Raw genomic sequence first — 27,817 nt, 5'->3', positions numbered from 1 at the left:
ACTTGTGCATATCACCTTGTGTGGCTTCACAACTGCCCAGAGTGGAATATGTAAAGCAGTCTCACATATCTCCCTAGGGTGCAATGAAGCTGAACTGAGTAATGTCTGGATTATTTTCTGAACCTATCCAAGATAGGAGTTGAAATTCATCCAGGTCCAAAAGGCCGTAACCACTTCAATCAATGTTTATGCGTTCTCCTGGCAGCACCTTTACCATGCACTCAGAGCGGTTCTGAGGATGAATGGCATAACAGAGCCAAAGGCCATGGGGAGGACTGCGAGCTTTTAGCTTACTTACATCTTCTAGTTTCAACATGCTGGACAAATCGTATGAAATATCTACAGGCTTTATTCTACCCATAAGCTGCATTGCTGCCCAATGCCACAATCACAGCTTAGAGACTGGGTTTCAGGGGTTTCTAAGTATTTTGGGGGCAATATCCTGGAATGACCTTCCAAACAGGTGCTGAATAGAAAAGACTACAATTCGGACCTAAAAGTGAAAGCTTTTAAGTAGTTGATTTATTGGTATTCCCAAGGGGATATGTGATTTCTGTTTGTTGATAATTTGTTTTATACCATATTTATACTGTCCAGGAAGGAATCCCACTTCCTTTTCTCCCTTGAGGTATACCTTGGCCTCTAGGTTGTTTATTTATTTGCATTCCTTTGAAGTATTTAAATGCTGGCCACGGCTAGAGACAGGTCAACGGGGGTGCTAACAGCATCTTCCAGGTGCTTGCATGACTTGTGAACCTCACACAGCACCAAATCCACGTGTGGATTTGTTTTCAGAATCCATTGTCTTCTTCTCCTGGGTTGTTCTGGCAAGAAATAGTCAATGTTTATATTTTACTTTCCTCTGTAGTGGATTTAACCCCACAAATTCCGTGCTGTGACAAGGACTATGGACAATGGCAATGTCTTTATTTTACCTCCTCATTCTCTTGTCACATTAATCATCATGACTTTTAGACCCTTTCTGTTGGTCTTAAGTTTGCTACAAAATGATAAGAAGTATTTAGAGTGGATCAAAATACAGAGAAGTCTTTTGTTTGGCTATATTTTCTGAAAACATTTTAAGTTTTATGACCATTCAATCTGTACAAGAAACCCCTATCATTTGACAACTTCTCTCCCTTAGAATCTGCATCATAGTACCCACACAGAAAGTATAAACCTCTGCCATTTTTAATAAAGGAGACTTGACTGTGTTTTTTTAAAAAAACATACTATCTGAGAACCTGTACTAGTCAAATAAGGCAGAATGAATGTATTTGCTATCACTACTGCTTTGGCAGTCTTACAAAAATATAGCAAACATCACTGACCTTAACAAAGCCCAGAGAAGTTCAGTATGAGAAACAGAAAATGATGAAAAATGGAAAATGCTTTGTTACATTTTGCAATGTAAAATATCATTACAAGCCTGTCCCTGCCATATGATATTGACCATGGTCTCCTCATGCACTAAACTCTGCCCATCTTCATGACTGAATGCTGCAAATTCCTTTTTAGAAAAGGTAAGTGGAATACTGATACTGTCATCATCTCACAGAAAGGGATACATAACCTCAGCGAGTTCACATTTACATTTGCCAGATTCACAAAGATCCCTGTAGCAAGGCCACAAAAAGATTCTCTGAGCTTTCAAATGCCATTTGACTGCTACAGATACAAAACTGCATTTCTTATGACTTAAGCCAATATTCACATCAAGGATACGTTTATCAGTGAGAGTTAGTCAAGGCTTTTGTGAATTTATGTTACTGTAAGTGCTAATTAACGTTTAGAGAATTTCTGTGGTCGGCTGCCATTAGGATTTCACAGAAAAAAACAAAGACTTTAAAAAATGTGTACATATAGGTACGTATATGCACTTTAAAGTAAAACAAAAAATCCTCTTGCAAGACAGAAGTGGGGAGTTTTAATTTATGATAACTGAAGGAACTTGACATTACTACCGACAGAATTTCCTTCTTTAACAAGATCACAGTCATTTAAATAGAGGTAACATACTGCTTCACCGAGAACTATAAAGTCCAGGTCTGTCTTATGCAGTCATTTGCAGCAGTTATTTGCAGATGGGAAAATGTAGAAGTAAAGCTAGAAGCTGCAGACAACTCTTAATGTCTGCCCAAGATTCCAAGCCTTAAAGTTTAGGAAGTCTATTTTTAAACTTAATTTCTTTGAAAAACTGAGACCTGCAACTAGCACTTGTCATTATGGTATAATGATCTAACTTCTTGCCAGAGTATTTGGGGATTATGTTTCTCAGAGAAGCAGAGTTTATCTGCCAGAGATTATTCTTCTTGTTAGTGATCTGTTTTCTCTCTTCCTAGTAAAGCCTACAGCCTTCCATAGTTCCTGAGACATTAAAAACAGCTGTGCAAATGTCTTCTCTCCCAGATTTCAATAAATCTGCCTCTGTCCAAGCTGACTGCTCCCAAAAGCGTGCTAGAGGAACTCGGCGTGGCAGGAGCCACTGTTCTTCTGGTGTTGCTGCTCAAGCAACTCCTTGCTGGGCAGTTTGGTTAAGATTGGCCAAATAGTCTCGGGATCATCAAAGCTCATCAGAAGATCAAACTAACTTCAAGAGAAAACTACAGGAAAAGAAAAAATGTACCCTATTCAAGGATAATTTACTAGGTACCACTCCCCAAACACGCCACCATGAAAGGCCTCCAAGCAAAGGAAATGGATCTTCCATGCTTTGGTTTCACGATGGTTTCTGGTTTCAGCTTCCATTTGCAGCTAGTGCTGGATGGGGAGAAGTTGTTAGTGCATATTTATATATGGAATTGTATGCTATACTATCAGAAGCATGTGTGGCCTCTGGGACAATGACAGCCTTCCAAACCTTCTGAAACAGAGAGCTAAAGAAACTCTCTGAATGACAAATGATTTGTGTGCATAGTGCATGATCTACCTACTGGGTGCATGATCTGCCTATTGGCTATGGAAACACTTGGAAATTTTTTCTCATAGAAGGGCTTAGGCTGATAATTACATCATAATATGTTAAGTTACAGATTCCTGGGCACTAAACAGTTTTGGTTTTGATACTCAGGTGGATACTAGCCCAAGGTCTCAAATCTTTTCCATGAGGTGAGGTATCTAACACCTCAAAGAGTCCCCCACTATGAATCAAATGCCTCATAGTGATGAAGAGCAATTTTCTGTGGGTTTATTTATAAAAAGGAATTCTTGTATCCCATGATTTATCTATCTGTTACTCAGGCTGACTGAGAAGGATACTTCATGTATAAGAGAAGGACATCCACCAGGCAATGCTTTTCATTCCCTTACAGCAGAGGTGTAGAGAAATTTGCTTATAGCTGTGACTATAAACCACTTGAAAGAAAGACCTAGAACAGTCAGGAGAAGTAATGTAGCAAAATATAAATGAGAGAAGCAGATTGGTGCAGAGCACAAGAGTTATGTCTTTCCTATCTTGGTAGTGTTAGGGTCCCAAATACAAATTTCTCTGTTCTTATTCTCTTTCTTACTTCACATACAAAGGTTTGCAGGAGTGAAAAGGGAGCTAGAGATAGAGAAGATATACATAAAGAGAATACTTGTGTATGATTGACTTATTGTATGTTTGATCTAACTGTTATCTGCTGGAAAATAAAATTAACAGAAAGTTGCATGGTAAATTTGAAACAGGGGTCAGACTCCTAATTTACAAAAACTGTTCCAGATTAAATGATTTGTTCAGGCTGAGAGATTACTTTGGATGGAAAGAACGAGATAAGCACTCTTGTATTTTCTTTAAGTACTCTTTCTGTGTTGATCTCAAAACTCAGAAAGAAAACTGAAAATGTGTGTAAAATATCTGTCAAAATACCTTAACAAGTTAAATGAAGTGGATCTAGCAGTGATATAAAGTAATCACTCATAGCAAATGAAAAAATATCAAGGAAAAGAAAGCATCAGTTTTCCTTGGCTTTTCAAGAACTATTTTTAAAAATGTCCTTAATAATCTGCCTACATTTAAGAGTGTGATTTAGGTGAATTGGGTCAAAATTAAATAGCTGGCAACAAACAGCAAAATGTGTTTAGAAGTACCTCAGCAGCTGTTTAAGATGGCTATTGTTAGTCACAGCAAGACGACTCACTATACTTCTCAGTCTCATCAATTTATTCTTTATTGTGACTTGATTCTGCAAAAGTCATCGGGCTCCTCTACCTGCTTTATAAAACCTCAGTCTGTATATATCCGCAGCCTGCAAGTGTTGCTCTTGTTCAAATGACTGCTGAAAACTCAAAACAACTGCAATTTCCCACAGTGTTAGTACAAAACTTTATGGGACTGAGACTAAACCTGCACTTCTGCAGTCAGTTGTGGGCACATTAGAACCATTATCAGCTTAGGCAGTTACTGAAAACGCTAAAATAAAGTTTCACACTACTTGTCCTGCTGATGTGTTTGCCAGGCCATATTATCTTCTCTGCATGAATCCAGATATTGGGGGTGCTGTTATCTGGTCTTAAAAAAACAAAGCCAGGAGAATAAGAACTAACTCCTTCCCCTCTACCTCCCCCTCCCCCTAAATCTGCCCCTCTGATCCTTAGTGACTTCTTTTGGACAGGGGTGGAAAGCCAAATTTACACTGGTGTGTATCTGAGTAGATCCACTGCCATCATGGGAGATATTCTGGTTTTACACTGTTATAGGAGATAGTAAGTTTTGGCAACAGCCTTCGTATAGCCATGTCCTGTAGTGTAAACAACTTGCTTTTATGCAAACAAATTACAAAATTGTGTATAAAGTAAGAGAATCGCTGCTTTTAAGCTGTCTTGCACAGGAAAAGGAATTAAGTCATCTAAATCGGGTATGTGCAATCCTCTAGAATTCTTTAAATTTATAACTTTCTATTGCTGTGTAAACTTGAGTTCTCCTGTAGAGATGCCGTTCTGATTGTTTGCCTCTTGAGGATATAAATTTAAAAGAGAGTACTGTATCTAGTCATCTGCACCATCTGATGCAATTTAAGGAAAAAAACCCAAACCACTAAATATAGTTAACACAGCTTGGTTGTGTCTTCTTGTAACTCCCCTACAGGCAATGGAAAAGGAGCCCAGAAAACAATTTGTTTATTATAAGCAGGTCAGTCCTCCGGGGGATTCATGGAATCACGCAGTGGAGAGGACAATCACAGCACTGAAATGGTGGGTAATTTTATTTGTTCCACTTGATGGTCACAGTGGCATCATGCTGGCCAATTACTCTTGAGTCAGCAGGTTTCAGAGGTTAAGACCCCCTTGTGGGTTGCAGCACTGCAGGCAAAGTATTCAGGCCAGATTGAAACCGTTTCAACAGCAGAGACGCCAGCCGCCTTCTCCCTTGGAGATCTCCTTTTTCAACTGTGTACGAGACATACATGTGATAAAATAGGCATGTCTCTAACATCGAGACAGCTTAATTATTGAGAGTGGAAAAAATGCCAGCTTCAGATAAAGAAGGGAAGAAACTCAGCCAGAGAGACATGCTACACCGAGGAGGCATGAAGAGAACAAATATTGCAAACTTTGACTACAGGTTCCAAAGGAAAGATCATGTCTGGGAATAATCCTCATGCCAATCGCCTACTAGTGTTTCAAGGCTGCTGAACCTTTAACAATTTCATCACTTTTTTCTCCAGTGGAAATGTTTTAAGCTACTTCTTCAGTGATTTGTAATTCTAAGGGGAAAAACAGCAGCAAAGCCTTTGCTTTACCACAAGAGCCTGCCACAAGTGATTGGGCAGAGGCGGATATGAAATCCAAGCTCGTAGAAATAACGTGTGTGAGTTTGTGTGTGAGGGAATTAGGCAGGAGGGTTGTCCAGTACAGGCTGAAATTGTTCCATTAGGCTTTGCCATAGATGAAATTCATGAAGTGACTCACATTTCATTTGGAGAGGGTTATGGGAAGCAAGGAAGTGGCATTTTATCCTCTTAATTATAATACTAGTGCTATGATCTTGGAAACAGGGGAAGCTATTCTCAAGCTTAAGCTCTGTTGTCTATGTGACATTTCAGGCTTAAAACATCTCAAGTGTATATTTCCTGTCAGAAATATTATGCTGTGAGAGCTATTCAGTTTCTGAAGTATTCACTGGAGAGTTAAGATCTATGCTTTAATGTTTTTTTGGGTAGTATCATGCCAGTTTGTAGTTTCTGGAAAACATCTCAAGAATCTCAGAACCAAGACATAGATGTATTATTATGATTAACAGTGGTGCTAATTCATCGACAGCCTGTTCTTCAGAGGCAGAAATGATCAGTGGGACTCTAAAATCTGATGGCATGCTCTGCAGAACTGGATCCAATGAACTCTTAAGTTTTATATTAATGTCAGGCTATTTGTATTTGCAAAACACAATGGAACGAATTGGAATAATAGAAAAAATATCTATCAGGATTATGAAAATAATTTTATTATTAGGAGTCATTTTTCCTTCTTTGAATATGACAAATCCTGCAACTGACTTTTTCAGATCAAAAAGCATTTTGATCTGAAAAATGCTAGAACATCGCTTTTTTAGAAGTCATATCCCGGGCAAAGGAGGAATCTAAAGAGGAAAGTTTTCCTTATCCTCCTTATACCTCTATCACCACTTTATACGACAGGAACACTGGAAAAGTCTCTTACTGGAAAGTCTTCAATATAGTTAGCATTGACTGTTGATATTATGGCTGTACCTAGTACCGTGTCTGGGCATCAAAAGTGGAGCAAAGCCCAGCACTCAGTCTATTTTAAATGAGGTATATTTTGCATTGCACTGTTTTGAACATTTGCAGAAAGTTAAGCACATACTTGCTTAACCAGCTTTTCTAAGCTGTGGCTGCTGTGAATGTACACTTGTTGTTACCCGTCTAATGAATGAAAGGGCAGGCAGGTCTTCATTTAAAAAAAATAAGGAAATATTTTTAAGAGCTTAGTAATGATCTTTTTAGGAGCCTGAAATCTTTTTATTTGGAAGTTCAGAATGTGGAACAAAGCTTAGGAGAAAGATGAGAACCAGTCTTTGTCAGTTAGGTTTTACTGCTTAAACTACAAATTTGGTTTTCCTGCGTGAACAGTTGGCAATTAAACCCTGCATGACATACACAGAAGGAATAAGTATATTCTGTTCAGTGCTAGTCCTACACTGAGCTACATCTAAAACACCATTCCGTTTTCCAGGTTGTGCTGCATCCTGTTTGCCAGTCTTGCAGTTCATACCATGAAAGATGGTAGACAAAGAAGAAATAGGGTTGAGGAAACGGCTTCAAGAGGGAAATCTGTGAGGAAACATAGTTTCTCTTCCCACTGCCGTCAATAAAATATGAAGTAAAAATATTTATTTTTCATTCTACAGACTAGTGGAATAACTGATATTGATAAGAACAATATAATTTTATTGGTCTAACTTAACACACTAATTAACTAGTTATGTATGGCTGGCATCTCATGTTTTAGAGATGATTGGCAATGACCGTACAGAGCTTTGAATGCCCTGGGAAAAATAAAATATAATTAATTGTAAATACTTAAACTCATTTTGCTGGTAAATGGCAAATGATTTCCATCTTGATTGAAGAAGCTCTTTTTATGAGAGAAAAAACCTGATGCAACAAATGATGTATGTGGCAAATTTGTAAATCAATAAATGAAGGAAATAGGATCCCTTGCTGTTTGGAAGCATACATGCTGATAGATTACAACAGGTTTAATTAGATTGTGTCTCAAATTAAAAGGAAAACAAATGGTGAATTTGCCTAATTGATCAAAATCACCATAAGAAATATCACTCACTTCTTGTAAACATTTTTGCCATAAATAAATCATAGTCCTAAATAAATAAAACATGAGAATATATTTCTCATGATAGAAGCCTGTATTTCAACATCTAACTTGCTGTCTATTCCCAAAGCTTATTTAGTAATTTTACCTAACATTCTCATTTTTTTCCAGGATCCAGAGGATCTAGTGTTAAGAAACATAGCAATGATCAATAGAAAAAAAACAACATGCAGTAGTTTGTGGGATTTCCACTCTTCTGAAAGATACTTCTCATGAAAGCTTCTCTAAGATTTTATCATTTGCTTCACCAAAATAAAATTGCAACTGTGTAATTAAATACACCAAGAACACTTCAGGGAACAATGAAAGCAAGTTTCAGAAGCATCTGTCCAAAACCATTACTTTTTTTGAATGATATATTGTACAATTTATTAGGACAAAATCTGTCATGCAGAAAAGATATAGCAGCCCATAGCTGTACTCATGAATATGCAGAAACAACCTCAGATTTGAAGAGTCTCAACGATTTGTTGTAAACATGTGTCCTTGCATAGGGATCTTCATGTATATACAGGTATAGATTGATAAAGATCTACAAAACTAAATGCTGCAAGGGGAAACAGTGAAAAACTTTGAGAAACTTCAATAAATCTCAGTTGAGGACTTCTATTTATGAGATTTCCTGAAGTCAGGTTGATAACACACGGAATTAGTCCATCTTTTACATATCTCAGACAAATCTGCACCAATTTCCCTCAGTAAATATCAGGTATTAGAGACTTCATCAAGATGACAATAAAAAGAAAAAGAAATCATGCCTTTCAAATGAAAACCTCTCTGAATAGCTGCCAAAGGAGAAAATATGTGATTAATCATTGCTGCAATGCCTCTTCACGTGAGGGGAAACACATGATTTCACATCCTAGTCACACTGGTGCCGCTCACATCCATCAATGCTTCTATACCTCAACAGAGTGAAAACAAGGCCAGAATTTAGAAGGGTTCAGTAACTGCAATTAAGACCATAACTCAATTTGTAGTTCCATGGTTAAAACAATAAATACTTTTTATCAATCTGATCCAAAATAATTTCCTTTTTTCCTTAGAGATTTCTGCTCACATGAAAATATAAAAAAATATTTAAAAAATTCTTTTCTTTTTTTCCCTTTAAAAAAAATTAAAGAATTATATTTTTTGTTTATAACGCATATTGGGAGATTGTCTTGTTCAAACTGCTTGCTCAAGCATGGTCAGCTGGAGTAGTTTGCTCGGGTTTGTGTCCAGTTGGGTTTTGAATATATCCAAGAATGCAGATTCCACAGCCTCTCTGACCAACCTATTCCAATGCTACTGTTTGAACATTCTCATAGGTTTGATGTATGTTATAATATAATATGTTTAATGCATTTAAAGTATATCTTTGGAGCTGCCTGCAATAAAAGGCAGGAAGATATAAGACAACATTCATGGGACTTTAGAAAAAAACTCATCCTCTTGCACTGAGTCACTCACTGCTGCGAGCACACATGTCTGGGTAGCCCTGGGAGCTTTCTGGTTTAGGCATCACCCCACCTGGTAGGATTTGAACCAGTTTTCCACCTCCAAGTGGTCTAACCACCAGTCCACAAGGTAACCAGGTGTAATAAGAAAAGAGCAGGATGGACTATGACTTATAGCACAGCAGTCCAGGCTCAGTTCAGGGAGACAGATTTAAGCATGTATGCTGCCAGATATGAGTTCAAACCTTAATATATGGCACAGACTCCTTGGTGGCACTTCCCAAACTTAATACTTGTCAGCATGTACAAGGTCAGATTTTAAACAGGGCAGCACCTAAGTTTGGGGTTTTTTTTTCGGAAAACTTCTGAAACCCTGTTGCTTTTTAAACTAGCAGTACAGGAGTGGAAAGCTTTTCCTGCTGAGCCACTAGATGTGATTCTATTCAACTCTGTTGTCCTGTGAACTTCCCATGTAAACTTTGCAGCATGACATCTACCTCTGGAACAGAGCAGCCTGAAGGGCAAGCCAAAAAGACATATGCAGATCTCCTGCAGTCTTTTCTTTCCCCTGACACATGTGATATGTTGCAAACTGCAGCATTTCCAGGCTGCCTTTGGAAAGGACTATCTTGACTTTGACCCTTAGTCCATGGAAACTATGTACGATGTTAACATTTGGGACAGAATTGCTCCGACTAGGCTCTGGAGCAAATTCACTCATTACAGTGTTGCTTGTCCCCTACAGAAGGATAGAAGACCTACTGAAATGTACCTTGACTGTATTGCCGAGCTTGTCTACATGGGAAAGTGAGGTTGCTCACCACTGTTTTGCTCTGACATGCAGTGAGAATGTAACCAGTTTTGCACTAAAAGACGAGGACTGACAGATATACTGGGAAATGCATCTACTTTGTCCTGTGGGTAGAGCCATGAGAACCAACTTTCCTGTTAGCCCCTGTCCCCTGACCTTTCCAGCACTGGTCTGACATATTCCTCAGGCATTACCTAGTGGGGAGCCAAAAAAGAGAAGACTGTTTCTGTTCACTAGAACCACGTGCTTTGAAACTCTGGCATAAAAATAGCTGTATGCTTGGGATCTGAATGTTGATTATGCAGGATGAGAAGTTATAATCTGCAGCTCCTGAGCTGAGGCTTGGGTGAAGGAGGATGGAATTTGTGCCGTATATCCTTTGCATACTGAGGCAGAGTCTTATCTCACCCTCATGTCTCTTAAAAGGTGAAATTCTCCATTGCACTGCCTGGCACAGAAAATCTTTTCCAGAGCATCCGTGTAGGATCAGGATTATGATATTCCAGAAGGTTTCTGAATGCATAGGAAATGTGAAACTTTGGAGATGCATGTGACCTCTCACTTAGGTGCAGATCAGGATTTTGCATTTATGCAAGAGGTCTGATGTGATGCCGGGAATGCTCTGCACAGCTGAATTGCTCACACCTGGTAAGACCAGTGTTTCCTGAACTCAGCACATTTCCTGGACAAGTAAGCTATATATTCCTGTGAACAGGAAGATACCTGGCTCTTTATTTCACTCTAGCGAGATTGCTGAATGTACAGGAGAAATCCAAATTCCACATCTCAGTTATGTCCCAGGATAATTTCTGCTGGAGAAAAAGGATAACATAGGGGCATGGTAAAACAACACAGGAATATTATACTCAAGTGCTGTCATTAAAGATTCAGGGAAAAGTCTGTGTAAAGAACACAAATTCCCTGTCTTTCACAAGCATAAGATTTCTTGACTAGTGTGGGAACTATGTTCTTAAGTCTCCTTTACAGACATCGGAAACTGAAGGAAAGCATGTTGCCTGAGTAAATGGATTCCCTTTAGGTCTCTCGGCCAGTCTGCAGTATGTCAGCTACTTGGCTATGGAAGCTAGTCCATGGACTGGTTCGTTGTGCCATGCATTTTATGTGGCTCAAAAGAAGGAACTGAATGGAAAGCAAGGGTAGAAGTGATAATATTTTTCCAGTATTGAGAACCTCAGAAATATTCCTAGGAGGTGCCACTCCCAGTGGAATTTTTCTTTATTTTTATAAATATAATCCATTAGGATCCAAGAGGTTCTATGTATTCACAGGTTTCAGGTGTACCTGTTAGCTTTGAAAGGCCCCTGTGATGAAGTGGAAATTCTGAATTTTACTTTTACCTGCTAAGCAGTTTGTTTTGTCTTCTTTTTACTTTGACTTCTGCTGCTTACAACACCAAAGTAAAATAAATCAATAAATGAAGATCTTCACTATGGTGTTTTCCCACACTTTCCTTCCATGCTTTGGTCAGTCAGAGAACTGGTTCCTTTATTGACGTTTATCACCTCCTTGAAGACTGCCCCATTGAAGCCTTTCTGAGTGAAGAGGTGCCAATATACTGCCTTGAGTTGCATATCTCCTTGAGACTTTTCTGCCTTTGCAATAGGTTGTTTTGTCACTTAAAGGTGGCTAGAAGTATACTGGTTCCACTTGACTACCGTCAAAGCTCTGTATTTTTATGAGTAACTATAGGAACAAGAGACTCACTGTAGTTTCTGTAACACAAATTGAGATTTTGTAATAGAAAGGAGGATGGGAATGTGCCACATATTAATAATACTGACTAGAAAAATAAAGTATCACGTCAGCCTCACCTCTGTGCCTGGGAAGATCATGGAACAGATCCTCCTAGAAGCTATGCTAAAGCACATGGAGGACAGGGACGTGATTAATCACAGCCAACATGGCTTCAGCAGAGGCAAGTCCCGCCTGACCTACTTGGTGGCTTTCTATGATGGGGTAACCACAGCACTGGTCATGGATAAACCGACAGATGTGATGTATGTAGACTTCTGTAAAGCCTTTGACAAGGTCCCCCACAACATCCTTCTCTCTAAATTGGAGAGATATGGATTTGATAGGCGAATGGTATGTGGATAAGAAACTAGTTGGATGATTGTATTCAAAGACTAGTGGTCAATGACTCAAAGTCCAGATGGAGATCTGTGACAAGTGGTCCCTTAGGGGTCCATACTGGGACCAGTGCTGTTCAATATCTTTATCAATGATATTGACAGTGAGATTGAGTGCACCCTCAGCAAGTTTGCAGATGACACCAAGCTGAGTGTTGCAGTTGCAACACCAGAAGGATGGGATGTCATTCAGAGGGACCTGGACAGAGTGGAGAAGTGGGTGTGTGAGAACCTCATGAGGTTCCATGAGGCCAAGTGTAAGGTCCTGCACCTGGGTTGGGGCCACCCCTGTTTTCAGTACACTATGGCAGATGATATGCTTGAGAGCAGCCCTGCAGGGAAGGACTTGGGGGTGATGGTTGATGAGAAGCTCGACATGAGCCAGCAATGTGTGCTCGCAACCCAGAAGGCCAACTGTGTCCTGGCTGCATCAAAAGAAGCGTGGCCATCAGGTTGAGGGAGGTGATTCTGCCCCTCTAGTCCTCTCTTGTGAGACCTCATCTGGAATACTGTGTCCAGTTCTGAAATCCTCAACTTAAGAAGGATACAGAGCTGTTGGAACAAGTCCAGAGGAGGGCTACAAAGATGATCGGAGGGCTGGAGCACCTTCCATACGAGGACAGGCTGAGAGAGTTGGGTTTGTTCAGCCTGGAGAAGAGAAGGCTCCGAGGAGATCTTATAGTGAACTTCCAGTACCTGAAGGGGGCCTACAGGAAAGCTGGAGAGGGGCTATCATAAAGGCTTATGGGGATAGCGTAACCCTAACTATCCTATGATTCTAAGATTTAGAGCGTCATTTTACTCTGTCTCTGCCTAAGTGCAGAAAATATTTCCATGCATAAATTTGTATACACATAGAATTGTAGAATGATTTGCGTTGGAAGGAACCTTAAAGATCACTTAGTTCCAACCCCCCTGCCATGGGCAGGGACACCTCCCACTAAACCAGGCTCCCTGAGGTCCCATCCAACCTGTCCTTGAACGCAATGGGGCAACCACAACTTCCCTGGGCAACCTATTCCCATGCCTCAGCACTCTCATAGTGAAGAAATTCTTCCTTATGTCTAGTATAAATCTCCCACCCCTCCAATTTAAAGCCATTCTCCCTTTTTCTATCACTACATGTCCTTGCAAAAAGCACCCCCCCAGCTTTCTTGTAGGCTCCCTGCATGTACTAGAAAGCTGCTATAAGGTCTCCCTGGAGCCTTCTCTTCTCCAGGCTGAACAACCCCAACTCCGTCAGCCTGTCCTCACAGGGAAGGTGCTCCAGCCCTCTGATCTTCTTTGTAGCCCTCCTCTGGACCTGTTCCAACAGTTCCATATCCTTCTTATGCTGGAGGTTCCAGAACTGGACACAATACTCTAGTTGGGGGTCACAAGAGCAGAGTAGAGAGGCAGAATCACCTCTCTCAACTTGTTGGCAACGCTTCTTTTGATGCAGCCCAGGATACGGTTTGCCTTCTGGGCTGCAAGCACACATTGCTGGCTCGTGTCGAGCTCCTCATCAATGCGGACACCTAAGTCCTACCCTGCAGGGCTGCTCTCAATCACATCATCCCCTATCCTGTATTGACAGATTGTGCTGACCCAGGTGTAAGACCTTGTGCTTGGCCTTGTTGAACCTCATGAGGTACATACTCACATTTGTATGTATACATACATGTATAAGTTTAGAAGGACTTGTTTTAATTAAGAAAATGGGAAATGTAACATGGCTGGAATGGATTAAACCAGAAGAGTTTTACTGGACCAGAAAACATATTGCTCTGATAAGGATTTTTTGCTTTAAATTCAGTCCATAAAGTCATTTATTACCTATTGTTTTTGTTTTTCTAGAAAGGCAGCGCAGCACCATTTGCTGGCTGATTGACAATGCAACTTTCTTTTTACATCTTGGACTTTTAAAAAAGGAAGGCTGCCATTCACATCATTTAAGGACTCTACCTTTCAGATCACCTGGAAAAGTTCATCTTTGGCGTAAGCAGATTGGAGGTTCACAAATGTCTAAACCCCAAATGCAACACTGTTACCTCAGCATAGTCCATGCATGTGTAGCTATTTGCAAAAACTGAAACAGAAGTAATTTAAGAAATGTATTTCACATCAGTTCTTCATTTCCATCAACTTCTTAGTTTCCCTCTCAAAGAGCAACAGAAATAATCATTTTACATTTCTCAACAGAAAGTGCAACAGTATAGAGTCTGCAATTCTGGCTTGTCAGATGAGTTTCATGTATTGAAATCTGCAGCTAATCAGTCCTGGTCCAACCAGGAAAGGTCACAGCAATCCCACTGAACTATTACTGAGGTGTTACAAGACATGGGCATTATTCATCCTCACTAAAAAAAGGCAAGGAAAAAATAAAATGAAAGCAAATGGATTAACTCTAGCATATTTGCTGTAGTCCCACTGTGAGAAGGACTGTTTCCAGCTCTTCTACCACTAAGCATACATTTTCCAACCCCTCACTTGCAGCACCAGTCACCTCAAAATCCTGTCATTTAAGCATTAATGTCAGGGCTGGACTTTAGCCATAATCCTGGGAGCAGAAATGTGTGTAAACTGCACAGTCCTGAGACTCAGATCATGTCTGTGTCAGGAACGTTTACCAAGAGTGTAGCACTGGAGTTAATTTTTTTTTTTCCTCCTTGCAGCACTTCTGTACTGGCAAAACCTAAAGTCTAGTTGTAGTAATAGTAGGTTGCAACTTGCTCTTGTGCTTGGGAGAACCAGAAGCAGTGGTGGTAAAGCACATTTTGTTAATAGGAACTGCTTATATGCTAAGAGAGCTTGCTGCGCAGGTACTTCAGCAACATCTCCTGGAAGGCTCATCCTTGGATACTTGAGTGAAATACTGGCCTGTTTTCTTCCCAGCTGCACAAGGTCAGAGCATGGTGGCTCCTGGCAGGACTTTAGACACACCTACCAGGGCAATAAAGAACATGAGAATAAGGCTAAAGGACCATTGACTCCAATACAGTGAATATTAACATACACAAGAGTGGCTCTGTTTCAAGGGAGAAGGCAGTCCTGTTCTTAGATAGATTGACTTGATGATAATCTGTCAATGAAGGAGCAATACAAATGTAGGGTTTGACTCTACATGGCACTTCGAATTATTACTTCATCCTTTCAAAATAAGGGATTGCATAGACACTGAGCTACAGTGTTCGTCTATGTAGGTACTAAATGTTGCAGTTTTACTTATGGATCCCTAAAAAAAAAAGCCCTATGCCAGATTCTAAGATCTTTTTTTGAAAACAACTTGCTTTAATGTTTAGGAACAAAGTAATGTTGTTCCTGAGACTGAGAGGGGACCTTCTCAATGCTTATAAATATCTAAGGGGCAGATGTCAAGAGGATGGGGCCAAACTCTCTCGACGATGCTCAGTGATAGGACTAGGAGCAATGGGTACAAATTGGGACACAGGAAGCTCCACCTTAATATGAGGAAAAACTTCTTTACTGTGAGGGTGATGGAACAATGGAACAGGTTGCCCAGAGAGGTTGTGGATTCACCTTCTCTGGAGAAACCTGCTTTATCACAGGGTTGGACTAGATGATCTCCAGAAGTCCCTTCCAACCTGCACCACTCCGTGATTCTGTAATGTAAGAGAAGATTATCTGGACTAGAAGACCTAGAAGCTATTTCCTGATAAAGTGCAGGACCAAAATCACACATACGATTCTAACGTTGTTTTTGGTTTTGTGAATGCCATAGAACAGATCCTTCCTCTCCATTAGTGACCAAAGATGCAAACAGGCATTTATCTTCTTTAAGAACTGCAACATTTTTTCTTCTCACCATGTCAAAACACAGCCGCGAGCACTGTATGCGCAGCATTTTCCCTCTTGAGTACGTTGTCTAAAAGTGAAATGACAAGATCCCTAATTTCAGGTTGTATTCAAGAGACCTCTCATGAAATTTTTACTTTTAGTTTTTAATAGGGAGATATAATCAAGATGGAAAGACATTTACCAAAGATGAACAGAAAACTTTTAAAATATACAGGACCTCAGATTCAATATCATGTCTGCAGTTATCACAAAATCAATGAGGAATATTTTCAAAAATCACTTGAACTTGGCCTATACAATAAGTCAATATTGTGCATTCTTTCCACCAGTACATAACAAAAAGCAGGGAGAAAGATGCTAGAAAAACTATAAACTTACCACAGAAACTCAGAATTGCAACCTCATCATTGGTAGCACAGTAATCTGCCATGCAAACTGTAACAATGTAGGAAGAGGCAAAAGCTCATCAAAGAAAATTGTCTTATCTCCAGCATTAACACAATGCATCAACAAAATAGTTTTACTAGAAGGAAGGACTCACAGAACTCTAAATAGGTCAGTGTTTTAGGAAGAAAAAAATGCTCAGGCTTACAGAGTTCTGGCTGTACCTTCTTCTTAATGCTACTGGCCTAAACAAATAATACATGTGATGTAGTAGATGCATTGCATCGTACTGCTGATGATACTGCAGCAAAGGGTTACTGATAATTGCCATTTCTTTTTGAAATGCCCATATAGATTTGAAATATTTCTTCTGACAGCGGCAAAAGAAAATTTCGCTGAGAAAAAAATCACTGTCTGGGACAATCCCAGAATACTCTGTGCATAGAAGAATTTTCACCACCAGAATGCTGGACATATATAGAGTAGGAGCACATGATCATGGTTTTTGAAATAACTCAGTTTCCTTCAGTGCATTCTGGAATTTAAGTAAGTTTGGTAGAAAGGAAGAATACTAATTACTTTTTTTTTCCCCAAACTGGAAAAAAATATTTTACCTGAGAGAAAATATGAATATTCCTGTTTTTTAAAGCTGACAAACAAAGGAAACATAATTTTAGATAAAAGCTTTACTTTCAGATAAAAATTAACCAGGATCATAGCAGAGCTGTTTCCTAAAGTGTTTTCCCAATTTTAATTACGTGTATTTAATTTTACGTGTTTTTTATGTATATAAATATATATAATTTATAATGATTTTGGATATTCCTGTTATTCATAGTTTATATATGCGTAATTTAAAAAAAATACACCATGTCCCTTGCTCCTACTACATTTTGTGACAATTAGAACAGTAATCAAACATCCCTGATTTTTCAGCTGGAGTCATAGCTGGAGTCAAAATTTCTGCTCAGAGCTAAAAAGTGCTGAACTTCTGAGTTTCTCCTGTTACAGAAGCCTCACCTGGAAGGTAATCTGTAATTGATATTTACTGCTTGTAAATATTTATTAACCACCATTCTCTTCTGTGAAGTCTGACATTTCAAAAGTCCTTAAGACCACTCTTTTTCTTCTCTTTCTTCCCAGAACTCATGTTGTCCTGCCAATGTGACATACTGACATACTCTGGGGACAGACAAAGTGTTTGGGTTGCAATACTTTGGAAGCAGCGCTCAGTCATGGCTCTGTGCTGTGACCACCAAACCAGAACCTACAACGATGATTTTGTAATCTGCCAGGAGAGATCACTGGGAAATAAAAGTATAAGTAATGGCAACTTTTTTTTTTCTGCCAGTAGCAGGAAGCGGGAGAAGTGGAGACAGAGGAAAAGGAATGGAGTGATTTTTAAAACTACCTAGAAGCTGAAAACCATTTTCCAAAAGAAGTAATTTTTTGTCAGTAAGGTCAGGCTATCTAAAAATTCTCACTGTTTTTGAGTACAGGCCTTGTCCAGTCAGAACTAGTTAGGGTCTGGGGTGAGATGCCAAGTTGTTTCACAAACACCAGCAAAATGTCCATCACGAGTCACAGGATTCTTTTTTTAGTTTCCCCGGGACATAGCAACATGGCCTGGTTTCATGTATTACAGATGAATAGTGAATAGTTTGCTATAAATTTGGTCAACTGTCTTCCAAAATATCTTTTTATAACATTTTAAAATGTAAGCAATTAATGATTCTACGCTAAATATGATACGGCTTTTACAGAGACAGGGGATTCTCATTAGCCTTTGAAGCATAATATCATTACTTTAAGTATTTGATTGTTATTCATACAATATTTGCTGGAGTTACTTAATAACTATCAGTCTTCATTCTTCTAACTCTTTATTCGTTGTCAGCTGTGGATGATCTACCAGCCCACACGAGAAGGCAGGTTACATTTGAAGGAATTAGGGACATGTGCAAAATCTAAGCTAATTGCAGTGCTACTTTATATTTTAATTGCTTCTTATTGGCAACTTAACAGATGTCTGTGACTTTGTAGTCTGATGTTCAGTGCTTATACTGGGAATCCACAGGACTCAGTGAGATGCAGGCACTGCTCTGTGAGAGATTTGTTATACCAAGCTCCTGTGTTCCCAGGTCACGCCTTTGAAGGAATACAAAAAAGTGATGATCAGGAGATGCTGCCATTTGATGGCCCAGCACATAACATGTGTTTATTGCTTGGACCAATGTTTAAGGCTGGTTAGAGGATGTGGTAATGCTCACATCTATCTGGCAATAAAAGATTTATGATCCTCTGGCTCTGATTCCCTGTCAGCCATGCAGAGAAAGGAGATGATTCCTATGTAAGGCAGAGAAAGCAGTAACAGAAGGGGCTAAAACATGAGAAGTATGGGGAATGCCGAAGCATAACAAGGTGAGGAATGGCTTCCTGTAGTCTTCTTTGACTAGGCAAAACCTCTGCTTTATTGTATAAGTAATGCAAAACTAAACTTCTAGGAAAGCGTTTGGATCCAGATTGTGTAGTGATCTCAGTCCTTCCAGTGCTGAATGGATGGGCAAACAACTTGAAGAACACCGTTATTTGACTGCGTCATGCTAGAAAGCACCCTTGTGCTTGCATTTAAACCCACCTTTTTAATGGAGGGATGGCTTTAGCAACAAAATAAGGGGTCTTTCTGCAGGTTTTTCTGAAGCAGATCCTGCAAATTAGGGTTGCAGTGAAAGGATTTGCATGTTTGAATGTACAGGCCGGTCAGTTGTAAGTTTACCTGTGAGAAGAGACCTTGTGAATATCTGCACATACCTCAAATGCTCTTCCAAGTTTACAGGGTGAAGGCTACTGAAAATGTTGGAGGCTGTGTTAATTCGAGCTGGCATTCATGTGATTGCTGTATTCTGTGTCCTCATTTGACAAAACCCTCTAAAAATATCTTTGTATAAACTAAAGATATGAAAGGGCATTTATTGCCTCTTGGAAAGGGCTACCAAGGGCTGTGGTCTTTATTCACCTTGCAGCTACTTAGCCTATGTGCTGGACAAACTTCTGGTGGTGCATATTAAGCAGAGAGGAACAAAGACAAGAGATGGGTATTTTCAATACCCAGGTAAAAGGGAGAGAAGAGAGAGATGTAGCAGAAAGCAGCAGTTGCATTTTACAATAACTTTTGTCTTACAGAGATGTGGGGAAAATAGAAGAAGGAGTGCTGTGAAGGAACGCTGGCTTATGTTTTTGCACCCAAAATGGTGAGTGAACCAGAAGGAGAAAGAACACAAAAAAGTACAGGTTTGGATGTCATCCCTGAACAAGGTGACTATACTGCTGAAGAAGTTAAAACAACATCACTGCTTGTTTTAATTTTTATTTTTATTTTTTTAATTCAGAGCTGGGTTTGTCTACATGTCCGTCAGAAGAGATGGCAATGCAAGTATGCAATTAGGCTGCACCATGGCCTCAAAGACTTTGCTAATCCATTCTATGCAGTATCTCAAGAAGGATATGGCTCGGCGGCAAGATGTGCACCCCTTTAATAAACCCCTGTCATGTACTCACACGAGGCATCCTAATGATGCATTCTGCAACTGGACCAGATGACGCTTTCCCAAGAAAGTACAGTCCCTTCAAAATTCCTGATGACTTGGTATAGACTTAGAATGGGTTAAAATTTTGGGGAAGAAGGGATGGAGCATGGGAGCATCAGATTTGTTTGAACTCTACTGCTATGGCTCATACTGTTTCCACAACCTTATGCATCCTGCCAGCATCCCATCAGAAAACAAACGGTGTTTCTACCCCTACTCAGGAATGGTGAAGCTCATCAGTAGTGTTGGGTCCAGTTCTGGGTTCACCAGTACAAGGTAGAGGTGAGGATACTGGAGTCCAAAGAAGGACCACAAAGATAATTAAGAGATTGGAGCATGTCTCATATGGCAGGGACTGAGACAGCTCGAGAAGAAAAAACTGAAGGGAGTTGTCAATGTGTATAAATACCTCAAGGGAGGGAGTAAAGAAGACAGCCAGACCCTTAGTGTTGCCCAGTGACAGAGCAAGAGGACATGCATGCCATTTGAAACACAGAAAATTCCATTTAAATGAAATTTAAGCTACAGAGAGGTTGGAGAGTCTCCATTTTTGGAGATACTCAAAATACAACTGGACACAGTTTTGGGTAAATATTCTGCTCACCTTACTTTGAGCAGATAGATTGGACTAAGCAATCTCCAGAGATGCCTTCCCACCTCAACTGTTCCGTGACTCTGTGATTTCACTTGCACCTTTCCAACTTCTTGCAGCTGTCATTTGATATCACAGTATATGCAGGTAGGAGTCTGCTTCTCACATTCCACTCTTTATATTTCTGTGAACTAGAATTATATTCTAACTGCTAAAACACCTACTTTAAAGACCAGTCATCTGGGACAGCTAGTAAAAAAAACATTACTTCGAAAGAAGTAATGTTCATAATTGAAAATGTATTATTCAAAAATAAAAAAATATTTTAAGATGAAATATTGATTTGGTTTTGTGTCAGATACAATCATTTGTAGCACAATGCATCAGAATTAAATTCCCAGGTTTCCCACTGTCCTCCTTTTTCTTTATTGAGGTGACAAGATCTTTATGGTGATTTTTGTTTTGGTATAACTTTATGGAGCTTAGAGTAATAGGCCCTGAGCTTGCTTAATGATAAAAGGAATTATAATAATCCAAGTAATAGAGTAAAATACAGAATATAGGTTTCATGGTACCTTGATGTGAGAGGCATATATTTTAACCCTTTGGTGACTGCATAAGATACTTTTATGAAATCCACATTAGATAGTACGATAATTGCAGTGCTTTGCGCATAAATGTGCACCTCGTTCTCTTTTCATTTCCTGTATATTTTACTTCATTCTGCAGCCTCTGAGGTGAAAAGAAAGCCCAAATGGAAGCAAGAGAAGAGAAAAGAGGAACCCGAAGAGAATCACTTATTGCCTTCAGCCTTGAGAAACTCATACTTTCAACTTGTAGCTCCACCTGTGCTGTGGTGGTTCAGCTCTCCTCTGCACACTGACATTGCATTCAAGAGGTGAAAATAAATTGCCAGAACATCCTAAAGGAAGGATCTAGCCCTCGTTCCCTATAATGGGCAATCGTATAACCAAACAGGTATGCATTTAAAGATTTGGAGTAACCTCTGGGCGAAAGTCCCTTCCCCAGATCTACTGATTTTAAACAACTCATTAGTGAAGAGCTAAAAAAACCTATGAATCACATTGTATATAGGGTGTCTTTATGCAGGTACCTTTAGAGGAGAAACTGGTCTTTTGATAGATTAACTTTACACTGAAAATAATTACATTTAGCACTGGTGCCAAAAATTAAAAGTAAAAAAATAGTGACTGATTTCAGAAAAGAGCAATGAAGCTATTCAGAGCACAGGGAGCATGTTTTCTGAAGATTTAAAAGGTTGATATTTGGATATAGAATGAAAGATGTTTCCTGAGAAATGTAGCAATGACCAAAGAGATTCAACGTGTAGATCTAACACGGAAGGAGATTTCCATCATTTTTCAAGAATGTCAAAGGAGTCATCAACCAGCAGCTCAGAACAGAATTTAATTTACACTGATAAATAGCTTGTGCAGGTGCAGAAGAGTATTTCTCGGGTAAAGAGATGAAGACGTTAATGGAAAATTTTTTGGGGAAACATCCTGATAGCAAATAGAAAGCAGTCTCACAGGAAAAGCAGAGCAATTCAGCTGCCTGGGAAGTTTATGCTGCAACTGGACAGAGGGCTAGGGATCTCTGATAGAGCACTCTGTTTCAATTAAAGAGACAAGCCAGAAGAGCTTCTAGCCTTTCCCATCTTTGTGTTTTATGAGTACAGGTGTTACAGGCATGCAAAGTAGCATATCTTAATTGTCATCTCCAAATCAGACAAGTTCCACTTGTGTTTGGTTTAGCATACTGTATTTTGATGAAGTTTTCATCTGATTTCCCTTAAGGACAACAGTAACATTTCCACTCATTCAAGAACTCAAGCTCTTATGCTATTTTATTTACTGTAGGTGTAGAGAATTTTAAGTGTGAATTAAAACAATGGAAATGCCTTTGTGACATGACACAGGAGAGCAAACCTAGAACTTTGACAATACAAATAGCTGTTGACTGCCAGAACTTTACTCATACTCTAGCAAACTTTGCTCTGGGAAGAGAAAGATGCACAAAGAGCTGCTAGAGCCTAGGAACTTCAAAGCGAATGACATGGAAGTGCAAATTAATAGAGCAACCACATGAAACTTTTCAAGGGTATTAGATGCCTTCATGTGTTCATTTCAAAATGTTGCCTAACAAATTCTCACTAACCCTATCTTTCTTGAACTCTCTAGCTATTTCCTGAAAAAAAATCTAGCAGATCCTAGGGAATCATTAAAACCTTGAGATTTTAATGATGCTTGGAGAATACAAAAAGCATTATTTGAGCTGATCTTTCTTCAGCATCATTCTTTCCATGGAGAAAAAGTTCAAAAATTCTGTCATGTGCTTATTGCCTATGTTACTCCAGTGCAGTCCTGGTGAAGAACTCCTTTGCAGGACTTAGCTGGAGGAGACATAAGGCACACATGGTCTGTTGCACTATTTTGCTGAAATGTACTCGTTTTATTTTGTAAAATGCCCACCTTGTATTTACCCATCAGTATTATTCTTGTTAAATTGTTGGAATTCTGGTTTTGCTATTACTTGCTCCTGCTGGTACCCTAATGTAGACACAGCAATCTTTAGGCTGGATGCCAGCTAGTGCTTATCTGTTTTCTAGCTTTGCACTTTGTTAAAAATTGAAAATAGTGTTGCAATAGTCAGTAATGATGAGAAATGATTTTTTGATGTAATGAGTTTATAGAGTTCTGATCTTAGACTTCTTAGTCAAATCATCAGCAGAAAAATAATTCTATGCTTTTTTACTGATTAATTTTTCCTGTGATATATTAGCTGATAGACAGTCACTATACTTTCACTTGGCAGTTCTGATACGTAAGAAAGATTAAAATATTTTTATTAAAGTTTCTGAAATGGCTATATAAAGCATATCATACTATGACTTGACTACTACTTTAAAAGAGCATCATGCAAATGTTGCTGAGCTCCTGTATAGCTCCACTGACTTTAATAAACTTTGGATCGGGTCCAGATTTCCTAATGTCAGAGTCTCAGAAAAAGTACTATAATGATAGCATCATTTCAACTGCTAAAACACAGGTCTCTTTTAAATGTTTTTGGTGTAATGTATTTCACAATGTTGTCATACTGTTACAAAGAACAAAAGAGCAAAAGTATTTTAAATCAGTGACTCTGGAAAAATGCTCTCTATGGTTTTAAATGTCTTAAAGTGCAATGGATATATTCTAATGTTCAGTACTTGTGAACTAAGATTAGCATCTGAAATTCATGTTATCTTCATTTGGTCACGTAAGGACACTTGAACTTTAATCTGTTCCAAAGCCTTGATAAACCAGAAATGGCCGTTTTCTTTAATTAGAACAAACAACAGAAATCTTACTTTAAAATGTTTATTGTAAAAAAGTGTCTAGAAAAAAACATAAATTTCACTTCACACTTTCTTCAAGTTATCTATAGATGCTGCTATAGGCAACAATTCACTTTCATTCATAACACATTCAATCATATAAAAATAAAAATATTTACATTATATCCACATACTTTACAAAATCATCAATAAAAAAGGCACTTGGAGGGGTAATGCTGAAAATATTGCATTTCCTTTGTGCATTAAAAAAAATAATTGTCAAACTCCCATGAATCCCCTCTCTTGCACTTATTCCCGTTTTTTTTTTAAAAAATTAAGGTTTAGAGGAACTATTCCATATTAAAAGATGGTCAAGCATGCACCAGGAATGTTTGAAGCTACAGTTTTTGGTTTTTTATAAAAAAAGGCACATGCGGTTAGTTTGTGGCTTTTGATTTTTTGTACATTCTTAGATTTTTTTTTCTTCTCTTAATTATGCAGTTTTAAAGCATTTCAGTTCATTAATGAAGGCCTTGGCTCTTAATAAAATAAAATAAAAAACACAGCAATGAATAATATTAAACATTTACTAAGGTAAACTTAGAATACTTTTTAAAGGCACCTGAGATAAATGGTGTCTAGCAAAATTCACTTGGGTAGTATTTTTAATTAAAAGTTCCACTTAAAATACTGTTTCTTTGGTTGAAATGGCTGGCAGGAGTGTATTGTTAACTTTGTAGCCTTTTCTAAGCAAGAAAAGACGACATACATTTGGCTTCATCTATAGAGAAAGCTGATAATGCTTCTTCCTTTATATCTACTTGAAATGTCATGCATGGTGTCTTTCCCCATGTTTCAGAACTCAAGAACGTGAAAGTGTGATGGAACAAAAACTACTTAAAACTCATTTCTACTGACATTCTAAGTTCTTTCACTATTTGGTTTTTTTTTGTTTACTTGTTTCGTAGTGTTTTGGTCTTTTTTGCTTGAAAAGTAGGCAAGAAAACGCCTTTGGATTTCCACTTATCATTTGGAACAGGGTTGGAGAAATGCATCAAGTCCAGGTAAACACTGACTGCATGACTCAGTGTGCTACACAGCAGCCAGATTCCTCATGCTTGTGAAGAAGAGACATTCTGGAGAAAGTTTTGGAGCAATTTTTGCACTGGTATTTCTTCACATCCGAGTGGGTCTGCAGATGAGCCCTCAGATTGGATCTATCTGCAAAAGCCCTGTTGCAGTGAGGACAGGAAAACGGCTTCTCTCCTAAAAAGGAAACATCAAAGAAAAAAATAGGATAATGCCTTTAAAAAGTACATGTTTAGGATGGCTAGAACCCAATTTTATCTTAAGAAACAATCAAATGAAAACCAGAAAGGTTTGCTATAATAAAGAATGTGTAACAAAATTAATCAAGCCACAGATATAACATCTTTCAGCACTGCTGATTGTAGTTGCAGGACTCAGACTTTTCAGAATATGCTGCTAAGTGCAGTCTCCGAAGACAAGCTGCTGATACCTTCTGCACCTACAGGTGCAGTACTTTTAGGCTGGGTTCCTCCCAATATTTTCAAATATTTTCACAGAACTTTCTGCTTAGCACTGTATGAATTACTGGGGACAGGGAATTTGACTGAAAACCAGCAAAGAGCTGTGCAGACATTGCATTGTGCCCAGTATTAAAGTAAAAATCAAGTTTTTCCCTCAAAAGAAAAAAAAAAAGTTTGGTGATGATGTATTTCTGATTCTTAAGGACTTGAGATAAGCAATTGCCAAGTTTTGCATGCACTAAGGAGTTAGAAAGCAGCCCCTCATGCATTGCTTTTCTGTTTTGCTGCTTGATTTCAGGGTCAGCTGGAGTCTTCTCAAAGTCAGCAATTTCCAAAGCCTGAAAGTTAACATAAAATCCTTAAAGCAAAACCTTCAGCAAGTGGAAATGGGCTAAACTGTCCTAAAGTTACCAAGGGAGTAATCCTGGTTTATGACAGTATCTGGCCTACAGTCATGAGACCATGCTACACCCCCCTCTCACCCACCCACCAAGAGGAAGAATTAAGCCTTTTAACGCCGTATTGGAAATACTGCATGTGTACTTCAAGGTTAGTAAGGAAACACTGCTGGTTTTATCCACCTGCAGAGAAAAAAGCAAAAAGGCACCCTGATGTTATAGCTACCAGAAAGTGCAATTGCAGTGGTTCTTACCAGTGTGAGTTCTAATGTGTCCTTGAAGCAGCCAGGGTCTAGAGAAAGCCTTGCCACAGATCTTGCAGACACAAGGTAGTGTGTGGGTCCTGATGTGCATCTTAAGAGCTCCCAGGCTGACATACTCCTTGTCACAGTACTTGCAGCTGAAGGATTTCCTAGACTGGGCATCACAGTGCAGCTGCTTATGTTTGGCCAACCCAGAGAAAGTTGAATAGGTCTTGTTGCACAAACTGCACTGAAACTTTTCAGCTTCAATTGCATGGGGGTCTGAAAGCTTGGACTGGATTCTCTCTTCTTCATCACTAATGGGACTTTCTGAACCGCTGTGATCTTTGGAGGAGGTGTCAGAAGGTGGAGGTGGGCTGACTCTTCCCAAAGATGAGGGGTATCCGGAAAGCGGAGAGAGGTCGTTGGGTAATGGAGATGGTAGCAGCCCGGTTGTAGTCCACACAGTAATGGGATTGTAAGCTACTGAGCTCAGGATCTCTGGCTGTGGTATGATAGGGACTGGATAGCTTTCGTACAGGTATGGGGATATAATCACTGGAGAAAGAAGAAAATTTTAAGTTAAGAGAACCAAAAAGTATTTCAAAAGGCAGCAAGATTAAAATTTTGCAGATTAAAGTGTGCATAAATAAAACACTCAGTATGGTCATCTGAATAGAAGGAGGATTAAGGAAATACTATCGCATACATGAATTCTGATGGGTAGAGACAGTGCCCTTGAACAAACAAATTACACTTGTGAGAGTGTCTTCAAGGCAGATTGCTGTTTCTAAACCTATGCAGCCTGACACAACGAGACAGTGAAACTTCCTGACGGAGTTGTGTAAAAGTTTCTATTCCACCACTAGCAGATACAGAACAGGAAAACTCCAAATTCTCCCTAAGTAACAGAGTTCAAGTGGATGAGCAAACTTTATGATTCATTCTGAGCAGCACTGACATATTTCTCGCTCCTTGTAAGCAAAGGGGAAAAAGAGTTCACAAGGAACAAGCCCAAAAAGCCAATCCCACCCCTCCTCGTTTCTCCTACGCAGCGACTGCCACCTCAGAACGCGCGCAGCGGCGATTCGATTTCGCTTTGCGCTACCTGTGTGAGTGTCCAGCTCGCTGTAATTCGGCTTCTTGGATGAATTGAAATGCTTCTTGACCAGGAAGGAGCGTGGCATTTTGGCAGCAGGGTGTCCCCTCGCGCCAGGCTGGCTCTCCTCGCGGCTCGGTGCGGCGCTCCCCGGCTGCTGCGCGGCGCAGGCGATCACTGCGAGCGCATCGGTCCGTGCCGCGCCGCCCGCCCCGCGCAGCCCATCCACTCCGCTCCTGCAGTGGCAGCGCAGAGCCGCCTTCAAAACTGCTGTAAATACCCACTAGTCAGGTGCAGGGGGGAAGGGTTTTCCCGCTCCTCCAATCACTTCGGGATGTTCTCAAGCGCTTTTCCAAAGAGGCTGTTTTTCTGGGAGGGCTCTCCGGCTGCTGGCAGGAGGGATCCAATCCCTGGTCGGAGGGTTTGATTCAGGTTTCAGCTCCTCCCGCTGGAGACAGCTGTGAACGGAGGAGCAAGTCGTGGTTAGAGCGTGTTGTCCTGTTGCTCTGTAGAATTTCAGTCTAGAAAAATGTGTTGGTCAAAGTGCTTTAAAAATAAAGGTCAATTTACTGATGCGGTTCAATGAATCCTCTTTTC

At 39.5% G+C, this 27,817-nt stretch overlaps 1 protein-coding gene and 1 long non-coding RNA gene across 5 annotated transcripts in view; one reads left to right on the top strand and one right to left on the bottom strand.

Moving 5' to 3' along the window:
* LOC128851426 (uncharacterized) overlaps positions 1-26,127 on the top strand; it is a 32,078-nt gene extending 5,951 nt beyond the window's left edge. Inside the window, exons 1-7 of one of the 4 annotated variants that reach the window (XR_008448805.1) lie at positions 879-5,175; positions 17,352-17,442; positions 17,559-18,836; positions 19,599-19,666; positions 19,805-20,741; positions 21,324-21,572; positions 25,780-26,127. This is a non-coding gene — a long non-coding RNA (uncharacterized LOC128851426). Of the gene's footprint in view, positions 1-878; positions 5,176-17,351; positions 17,443-17,558; positions 18,837-19,598; positions 19,667-19,804; positions 21,573-25,779 lie in introns of those variants that run through there. The other 3 variants (XR_008448807.1, XR_008448806.1, XR_008448804.1) reach the window with 3 other exon arrangements.
* SNAI2 (snail family transcriptional repressor 2) lies at positions 21,618-27,578 on the bottom strand. The gene is made up of 3 exons (XM_009561703.2): positions 27,230-27,578; positions 26,134-26,679; positions 21,618-25,197 (listed from the first exon to the last, which is right to left on the bottom strand). The coding sequence occupies exons 1-3, from the start codon at positions 27,306-27,308 to the stop codon at positions 25,016-25,018; spliced, it is 807 nt and encodes a 268-aa protein (XP_009559998.2). The 5' UTR covers positions 27,309-27,578; the 3' UTR covers positions 21,618-25,015.
* Positions 27,579-27,817: the final 239 nt, after the last annotated feature.

Source organism: Cuculus canorus, chromosome 2, assembly GCF_017976375.1.
Source record: "Cuculus canorus isolate bCucCan1 chromosome 2, bCucCan1.pri, whole genome shotgun sequence".
Lineage (NCBI taxonomy): Eukaryota > Metazoa > Chordata > Aves > Cuculiformes > Cuculidae > Cuculus > Cuculus canorus.
Note: the sequence above shows the minus strand (reverse complement) of the source record. Positions and strands in the feature narration are given on the sequence as shown.

What these genes read in the sequence shown, in the direction of transcription:
- SNAI2 (XM_009561703.2), bottom strand. Translation starts at nt 27,308, where the DNA reads ATGCCACGCTCCTTCCTGGTCAAGAAGCATTTCAATTCATCCAAGAAG. An exon ending in CGAGCTGGACACTCACACAG is followed by an intron (nt 26,680 to 27,229) that starts GTAGCGCAAAGC and finishes TTCTTTCTCCAG; the next exon opens with TGATTATATCCCCATACCTG. An exon ending in ACACATTAGAACTCACACTG is followed by an intron (nt 25,198 to 26,133) that starts GTAAGAACCACT and finishes TTTCCTTTTTAG; the next exon opens with GAGAGAAGCCGTTTTCCTGT.